Source organism: Pteropus vampyrus, unplaced genomic scaffold, assembly GCF_000151845.1.
Source record: "Pteropus vampyrus isolate Shadow unplaced genomic scaffold, Pvam_2.0 Scaffold354, whole genome shotgun sequence".
Taxonomy (NCBI): domain Eukaryota; kingdom Metazoa; phylum Chordata; class Mammalia; order Chiroptera; family Pteropodidae; genus Pteropus; species Pteropus vampyrus.
Genome location: NW_011889135.1, coordinates 831672 through 841082, shown reverse-complemented (window position 1 = coordinate 841082; position 9411 = coordinate 831672). Strand labels below are relative to the sequence as shown.

At 45.6% G+C, this 9411-nt stretch overlaps 1 protein-coding gene across 1 annotated transcript; it reads right to left on the bottom strand.

The window, feature by feature from the left end:
* Nucleotides 1–2158: 2158 nt before the first annotated feature.
* DMRT2 (doublesex and mab-3 related transcription factor 2) lies at nucleotides 2159–8560 on the bottom strand. The gene is made up of 4 exons (XM_011379108.1): nucleotides 8546–8560; nucleotides 7192–7758; nucleotides 5541–5643; nucleotides 2159–3492 (listed from the first exon to the last, which is right to left on the bottom strand). The coding sequence occupies exons 2-4, from the start codon at nucleotides 7714–7716 to the stop codon at nucleotides 2435–2437; spliced, it is 1686 nt and encodes a 561-aa protein (XP_011377410.1). The 5' UTR covers nucleotides 7717–7758; nucleotides 8546–8560; the 3' UTR covers nucleotides 2159–2434.
* Nucleotides 8561–9411: the final 851 nt, after the last annotated feature.

The window sequence follows — 9411 nt, the reverse complement described above, 5'->3', positions numbered from 1 at the left end:
ATTATTGTATTATGAGTTAAATTGAGGAAAAGATCCATGTTTTACAGTATTCTTTCTGTTCTTAAAAATGATTAAAGCCACATCCATTTATTGCCTTAAACACAGAAAATGCTTAAATTGAACGAACTATAAGTTTGATTTAATATGTTAATGACAATATTCTTTGAAGACTCTATATAGTCAAATAGTAGCTTTTATGGACGTGAAATGGTTAAAAGAAGCGAAGAGCCAAGTACAAAGCTCTCGTAAAGGGGATGATGGTAGATCTGGTAGGTTTGAAGTTCCAAAAAGAACTCACCATTATAGCAGAATTAATGTGTGGTAAAATAACAAATTCATCACAAATGTTGAAGAACAATAAAATTCTGGGCACTGCAATGTGAGGAAAACCACTACTACCCACAGCTAACTTAATGAGATTAAAATGATACAGCAGAAAAGACATCCCGAAACATTCAGTAAATACAAAAAGGACAAAATTGACAAATATACATATTCAAAATACTAAAATAGAGTAACAAAGAGAGAAAATCCATGTGTGGATTTAGAAGGCCTTCTTGAGATTTTTTAATGTGGATTTATTGTTTTCCCCCATTACCTCTCACCGGTTAGATTTCAATGCTAAATTTACCATAAACACTTGACACAAAAAAGAAATTCCTGATAGAAAGATAAAAATTAATAACTGGACAGATAAAGCAAAGATGACTGGGGTGCAAGGGGCAACTGCTGTGAGATTCTGTCTCTGACACCGGGGCATTCATGGCTGGAAAACATTTTCCACTTAATGATAATCTTCAACAGTTATTGGGATCTCTGCCTGCTTTCATTTTCTTTTCCTCTGGCAAACTTCCATTTGCTCTGGCTTTTGCAATAATAAAAATAAGTAAATTTCACTCAACAAAACCAAGTATTATTTTACAAGTACAAACTGAAAATCAGTCTAAGGTTTGGCTTGTTGTTTTTGAAACTGATACTAATTTTAAGGAACAATTCAGAGAACTCTTGGAGGTTTACATGAGCTCATCAGTAGCAAAATCATTTTAAAATAATTTTAAATGTTTTCCAGAGCAAGAAAGAAACTCTTTAAACTGCCACATTTCTTGGCACATTCCACACACCCACTTAATGTTCTTGTTACCCAAACACGAGCAGAGTTGAAAGTAAACTTGCTGTACGGCAAAATGAAAGGTGAAATATTTGGCTCTTGGATTTTCTATGTTGAAATGACTATAACATCTTAGAACTTGACTTGGGATCCACAGATGAGGTCTTCAGAGATAAATTTAATACTCTCATAAATGTCCTACTCTTACTTTATCAATCATATATACAAGAACAGTTAACATTTGTTGGGCAAAACAAGAGGGTAATAATGAACCTAAAATACAGAGGGGAAAAGTTTAAGAATCAAGAAGCTGCCCTCATGGTATGATAAACATCTGCTGGCTTCAGCTGGCAGCTGAAGCAATTTGAATGGTAAATGCTTTTATCTCAGAAAAAACCTACACTGAAAACCTTTGACACCAGTGAAAATATGAGACACATAACGCTGATACTCAGGGACCAGCTGAGAGTCCTGGACCTGCCTCTAAATGCCTGCTGTCACTGGTCCTTAGGAAACAGAGAAGTAACACAAGATCTGAGAGAGGGTTCAACCATGCACCACCATGGTTTAAATTGACTGTACCTTACAAAGGAACCTGCTCTGTGGCCCCTAGCAACCCAAAAATCATAGAATGAAGGTTTAATTGAAAAAGGAAGCTTGAGGCCCCATATACACATCCCCATCAGGGAAGGACACTGGAATCCAGAGTTAATAGATACAATCCAAGAACCCCTGTCATCATATAAACAATACATTAAACTTGATTTCTCTTCAATTAAATTTTGTCCAATCACATAAAATTATGATTCTATAAACATGCAAACCTTCTCTATTTCTCCATAAAGCTATTTTTGCTTCAGTCTTGAATAGCTGTATTTATATGCCCTCCAAATGCAAAAAATAAGGCATTATAAGGGTTTCTCCTGTGGCCCCAACAACCATTGACAGCACTTGAAAATACACAGAATCATAGAAAAATAAAGATCACATTTCATGGACACTAGCTTTTTCACCTAGACAAAGACAACTATTTACTCCAGCAAATACTGAGTCTTTTAGAAGACAGTGTCAATTTTATTGCTTTTTGAAATAATGGGTAAAGCACGGAACTTTACAATTTATGCATGAGCAATTTCCATCTTTAGTTTAAATATATTTATGTGGTGATAAGTGCATGCATATGAATATATAGAATTTTTTAAATTGTCATCATTAACATTAGAAATTTCTTTATACAAACATCTTTAACTTCTTTTAAAAAAAATTAGCAACTGGTAAGAACCCTCTGAGACTGCAGAAAATCCAGCTTTCCATACAAGCAGCCTTTCACTGAGAGACATGAGTGATGGCAGACGAAGGCCTCTTGAGAATAGACTCAACAGAAAATGACAGCGGTTCATTCACCGAGAGTTTTGTTCCAACTTGTTTGGCTACGAAAAGGTCTTTTGCGCATCTATCTATTGTAAATGTGTACTTCTGGTTCTCCTTGACTAAACACTCTCTGTGTTTCTTAGGGGCCTCTTCAAAGGCCTCTTTGACAAATGGTGTTTTCAACTCAGGACTCGATTTGTCATTAAGAGTTTGCTGGAATAATGAGTGGAATGGATTATGTTTAAGTGGCAGAGGGTGCCTGGTGCTTTCTTTGCTGATCTTGGTTAAGACGTGCCCTTGAGCTGCCAGGGAGTCCGTGTCAACAATCGAAGAGAAATTCCGTCGGGGTGGGGAGAATGCAGACCTCTCAGGGACAGCCTGGTGACCCTGAAGGTCACTTCTTGAGGTCTGAACCTCAGGATTGTGAGGCAGCACCAGAGAGCCTTCCAATTTTGGTGGCAACATGTCATGTTCTGCACCGAGCCCATCTTGGACTTGTACTCCCTTCAAGTCCCAGCTGGCCCCAGGTTTCAGGGATTGAACTGAGGTGGTGGCATTTAGCAGGCATTGCTGGTAGAGGAGAGTGTCACTAATGGGGCCGCACTTAGGCCAAACTAAAAATCTTGAGGACAAGGGATACTGTCTGTAAGTTGTGGCCACACTGACATTGGAAGAAATTAGTTCCATATTCCCAGACCCTGAATACTGCATGGTTAGATCAAGGCAGGTGGGCAAAAAATTACAGAAGTCTTTGCTTGGTGGTTCCACTGGGCTGGGGCTATAGGTACTTTTGTAGGAGTTGTATTCAGGTCCATGTACCATGTGGTTGGGCAGGAACAAGGCAGCAGCTTGGGAAGCTTCCAACATCTCCCTCTCTTTATATTCTCGCTCCAGCATAATGTTCTCCAACTCTTTATCAGCAAAGGCCCGCCTTTTTCTCATCCGGTCACTTACTGGGGGAGGTAGAGGTAAACTCCCTCCCACATAAGTCTCTGCTGGAATAGGACGGTAGCCTAAAATAAGCAAGCATTGCACATGAAAGAGATTAACATCTAGGGAAGAAAAATCTGGAAATCTAGAGGCAACAGAAACACTGCAAATTGGCAGAACAAGTACTTACAGTTCTATATCACTAACATTTGTATACAGAAAGCAAAAATATTGGTTCAATTTTAAATTGTTCCCTTTGGGGAAAAGAATATCCGTATTGTAACTTTTTATTATTATTGTTTTGGCAGTTATAGGTTTGTTTATTTACTTTGACAAGCATAGTTTAACAGGTGAAATTTTAATTCTTCCCAGGCTGCTACACAAGGCTCCTGATCTTACTTCAATCGATGGTTTATTACTATCTGTGTCATCTTTTTCCATTATTAAAAAAGATTTCTATACCTAGAGCTGATGTCACTTTTATTTTCTAAGGATGGCTCATTATGTACACATTGTTACAGTTGGAGAATAATCCAAGGAGAACTAGGAAAAAAGAGAAAGTTAAAGCAGATTAGTGAGGAGAAAACAGAAAAGACTTAAGGAAACAGAAATATAGAAAATTGAAAAGAGCTGTTGACTAGTCAAACAGATTTTGCAGTGAACACTGAACTAAGTAAGCCCCTACCCCTGACTACCAGTACAAACAAACAAACAGAAAGGGCGGCAATGTACCGAGATCCCTTGCTATATTGAAAATAACGGCTCTAAAACATTTTACTCAAGTACTAATCATGTTGGCCAAATAGTTGAACAAGCAATCATTAGAACACAGATTAAGTCATCCCACACTTTATGAAGTCAAAAAAGAGATCAGTATAACAACATAAATAGAATTCCTGGCGGCATAAAATACTTTCATCATCCCCAAGCACTCATCACTATCAAATTTGTTTGAAGGATCCATTATAATGTTTGTATTTACATAATGACAAACCCATCATGCTCATTTGCAATTAAAATAAAATTTGAAAATTAATGTTTCTTTTTCTATGGTAAGTTTTTGCCAGGAAGTTATTTACTTGAATTTACTATTCCATTTAGTTCTTTCATTTATCGAATTGCTTTGGCATGTTTTTAATTTATCGGTGTGGTCCCTATAGTTATAAATCTGTTTACCCAATTTGTAATCAAATTCACTTTTAATGCATAAGAACCCATTCTAAGGCCAGAAGTACACAGCACAGGGTAAGACACAAACTTTAAAACCTGTCCAGAACCAACTCAATTCATAAACCACATAAGAAAAAACAGAATTCCAATGTCTACGTTTTTAAATCTGCTTTTCAACCTGAATCATATGAAGTAGCAGTAATTAGATCAAATATAAACTTTTAGTTTGTTTAAACAGTGAAAGGTAGTTAATATATTATTTATCAGGTCAATAAACATATTCCATACCTGGACAGAGATGCTTTGAAAATCATTAAAATTTTAAGAAAAATTAATGTATCTCCAGGCTTTAGAGAAAGTAAGAACATGAAGAGTTAGAGACTTCACACTTCAAATTCAACCTCCACGTCTCTTATTTGATTCTTCAATCTCAACTGTCAAAATGGTAAAATGAAATATGGAATAACTACAATTATAGATAATCTGGGGAGGAAAATGGTAAAATGAAAAAGAGTGGGATTAGAGGTTGAATCATCCAGACTAGAGGTCTTTGTTGGTGTGGGTAGCTGCTAAACATCTCACTTGATTTACTCTATTTAGCTCCAACTACAACTAAGGAATTTTTTTTAATTGATTTCTTTCCAGGACATCTGTTCCGGGATCACTTGGCACTATATCTTTGTACACCCCTCACACTAGGACAAATTTCATACGCACTCCATGTTAACCCATTAACTATTAAGCAGACAACAAAATTATCAGTAACAAAAACCTCAGGAGTTATGTGAGATTTATTTTCCGTGCATCCTGATTTCCTTCCTAGAGCAAAACTTTCTAATAAAAAGTACCTTCCCCTCAGGTTGCTCCTTCACAGGTTAATAAAAATGCCATGTGCCAGAACGATAAGAATCACTCAGAACTTGGTTTTCAAGCCTAAAGGGATAATTCTGCATTGCTTTACCTTCTAAAATACTTTTGGCCAGCAAACTGGGTGCCCTGACTTGCCTCTGATACACGGCTTTGCGCTCGAAATTATTCTGCTTCCCGGAAAGCCCCTTCTTGTCCTGTAAACACAGAAACATATTCAATAATTCTCTGAAAGAAAACGTGGGAAAGAAGTGAGAAGCAAAGTGTGTCAGCAACTATCCCCTGTCTAAATGTATTTTCCCATTCCATGTGAAAATGATTGCAAATGAATTAATATTAGTACTCCTTAATATCAGGGCAACAAGCTAGCTCTGTCTAAAACCATCCAATAGTGAGCAGGGCCCCTCCTTTCCCTAGGGCTGCTTTACTAGAGTCACCCAGACCCGCCCCGCAGCCAGAAATGGGGGGACATCCCTAAGGAAGGTGAAGTCCACAGTTAACAAGGTGCGAAGCCCTCCCTGGAAGACAGCTACTGCCGAGAGCTGGGTCCTCGGTGCCCAAAGGTAGGGCTGTAGGTGCCCAGGGCCTGCCATTGCACAGCACCGTGAGGCTGGTTTCTCCCCACAGTAGGACGGGTGGGATTTGTACAGAGACTTGAAGGAGAGATACCAGGGTCCCTATCAGACTCTCCCTGGTCTGGCCGAAAACTCTGGTTGTTCACTGGGTGACTGAGGTGTAAGAAGGCAAATGCAAAACCCTCGGAGATCGCCAGGGACGCAGGACAAGAAGACTCCCGCCTGGTGGGTTGGGATTCTGGGCCCTTCTACGTCTGCGTCAGGCCCAGCAGACTCTGGGCCCCGGTGAAATACGCGGGAGGCGGCCAAGTCCGGACCGGGGCCACCTCGGGTGTCCAGCGCGCTCTCCTGGGCCCTTAGGAAGCTGTCCATCAGGGTCACTGCCTTCGGTGTACGCGGTGATCCACTCCCCAGCCCCGCCTCTCTAAAAAGTACAATTAAAAATCCTCCCCCACCCTGAGTGTGGGAAGGGGCGGCACACAGCCTCCCTAGCTCGGAGCTCTCCAGATGCAGGAACACAAGAAAACATCGAGTCCAAGGTTCAAGAAGCGCCTCTCTCTTAGAACCCTGGCTCTCCTCACACCTGGGGTTCCACGGTTGGAGATGGCAGAGACCCCTCTACCAGCTATTAGGTAGTTATCGGGGCCAGAAGCTCTGGCTGCACCACCTTGGGCTGCAAGGTCCCTAACTTCCCACTCCACTTCTGGTCTCATCTGTAAAACCGGCGGCACGTAACGCCAATCTTAAATGGCCCGGGACGCCGGCGGAAGCACACGGTGCCGTGCGTGCTTCTTTTCCGCGATCGGCACGAGTACAGCACTAAGCATCGCTATGCACCGCATCAACCACTCTCATCCCCTGCCTCTCAACACCACGAAAATAAAATTTAAAATATGAAAAAGAACGTGCCTAAACACTTTCAAGCTCCCTCTGACCGCTTTTTAACACAAAATCTTTTTTACGAAGTTCCCCAGCGATGTCCAGGACATCCTCCCTCCCGACCAGCGTAGGGAGAGAAGTGTTCTCACCACACTTAAGGAAGTGCCAGATGCTCCCGAGGCCCTAGACCCATGGGTGATGGGAGCAGCCACGTCCCCTCCGGCTCCCGGACCCCCACAGCGGCCCCGGTCGCCTCGGTGAGGCGCGTCCCCGAACCCGGCGGGTACGCACCTCGGTGGCCTGCTGCCTCCGGAGCGCCACCTGGGCGGCCATAACGCGCTGCCGCTCCACCACCAGCAGGCAGTTGGCGCACTGGCAGTCCCGCCAGCGACAGAAGCGCTTGTGGCCCTTGAGGCAGGACACCACGCCGTGGTTGCGGCACCGCGCGCACTTGGGCGTGCGGCTCAGTTTGCGCGGCTCCGCGCCGCCGCCTGCGTTCACGCCGCGCTCCGCTTGCCCCGCGAGGGCCTGAGAGACCTGCAGCGCCTGAGGCGGCCTCGGCGGCAGCCCACCCTGCTGCTCTAGCCGGCCCGACACCCCTGGGGACGCGCCCGCCTCCTCGCCGTCGCCCTCGTCCTCCGCGTCGTCGTCGTCTTCGTCCTCGTCCTCGTCGTCCTCGCCGTCCCCGTCGGCCGGAGGCGGGCTGGGCCCGGGCGGCGTTGGCGGCGGCGCCCCGCGGCCCTCCTCCTCCAACTCCAGGCTCTCCACGTCGATCTCCCAGTCCCCCGCCGCCGGGCCCGCCTGACGGTCGGTCATGGCGCGTAGCGCCTCGCTTGGGCCCACACCGTCGCCTGCACTCTGTGAGACACGAAAAGACCCCAAAAACCCACCGGCCGCTGTGAGACACCGTCCCCAGACCCTGGGCCTAGACCCACCGGTCTGCCCGCCTCTGGACGCTTCAGGAGCCCTGTTCTCCACCCGTCCCTCACATCCAGGCCTATCTTGTATGTTTAGAACAAAACCAACAAGGTTTTTAGTAATTCTAAGCGCCCTGTGAGCACCTGGGCTTTAAACGCAGCCCTCTCTGGCTGTACACCCTCTTCTTGGACAGTCCCTAGGTAATGTACCGATCACACAAACATAAGTACTGTGTCCAACTAGGCCGGCCTAGGCTGCTTGCTAGGCTTCCCTATACCCAACTAGTATGGCCACGATGAAAATTAAAATATCCATGGAAGAATTAATTTTCTTTTGATCACAAGGGGCCCATTGAACATACAGAGGCACCACCCTACGCCTCCCAATTGTCTCTCGTCCACCTACACCGCCACGAGGAGCCCTCCATGGGCTGGGCGAGGTCCTTTCATCCCTCTCCTCACCCCGGCAAATAACTAACTAATAACCAAAGTGCTCTGCTGTCATTACAGCCCCACAGGGATACTGGGCACAGAGCTGCAGATGCCCTTCCAGCATCGACAGTGCTTGGGCCGCTCAAGGCTGAGCCGTGCTGAGCCTCGGGGGCTCTAGGTTCATCTGGCATGGTCTGCACTTTAAGGCAAAATTTCCAAGTAAAATAGAAAAGATAAGGAAAGGTGATTCGCGCCCTTTGCCCTCCCTGACACCCCAGCAACATCACAGCACTCACCAAGACTCTGAGACCCGGGCTAGCAGCCCAGGCAAAAGATATCCAGCCTTGGGACTTGGCTCTTGGACTGCTGGCTGTGCTTGCAAACAGAAATCGGGGTCGCCACACCCTGCCACGAAATCGTGGGCTGACAACTGGAGGCTGGGAGCCCACTGGATGGGGAGTAGGGAATAAGGGGGTTGGAGAAGGTGAGTGAAGTCCTTACGGCCTCGCCCCACACATCCCGGTCTGTGCAAAGTTCTGATCGGTCCTCGGCAGCCTCGGGCGTTTCACCTCTCTGAAGCTACTTTCGGCTTCCTCCGCCCCAAGCTGGGCGGGAAGTATCCGGCTGCCCTGGCCTGGCTCAAACCCTCGGGCTCTCTCGGGGCCGGAGGGCGCACGCAGTTGCGTGCAGCGCCCCTCACTGCAGTCTCCTTCCACAGCTCCCTTTCCTGGTAATATCCGCTCGGGCCCCCGAGCTTCGCGCCCGTTGATTGGCCAGTTGTTAGGCGGTGTGCACGCTGATTGGCCGAAGCGTGCCGGCGCTCTCCCTCTCCTCACGGCCGCCACGCTCCTCCCCTCCGCGCTCCGCCAGAATACTCCAGTGCCGCTTTCGGTGCAGCGGGGTAGCCTGTCCTGATGTTAAACCCGAAGCTTGACAGAGCCTGCAGAGGTGAAGTCTCCATTTATCTTGCGGACTAGGAAACAAGCAGACATACCCTCTTAATGAATCTCGTTGTCTACAAGAGAAGGTAATAGGCGACAAGGCAGAGAGAAAAGGGCTACTGTTGGTCTCTGCGTTATCAGCATCAGCGGTATTTCTGCGACTCAGACATTAACCCAGAGTTGGACACAAAAATAAGGCCTCTTTAATCGGGTACACAGCG

Bases quoted from the DNA above. Each gene is read 5' to 3' on its own strand.
- DMRT2 (XM_011379108.1), bottom strand. From the start codon at position 7,716: ATGACCGACCGTCAGGCGGGCCCGGCGGCGGGGGACTGGGAGATCGAC. The intron at 5,644-7,191 runs GTGCGTACCCGC...CTGTGTTTACAG, and splicing joins GGAGGCAGCAGGCCACCGAG to GACAAGAAGGGGCTTTCCGG. The intron at 3,493-5,540 runs GTAAAGCAATGC...TGCTTATTTTAG, and splicing joins GGCCAAAAGTATTTTAGAAG to GCTACCGTCCTATTCCAGCA.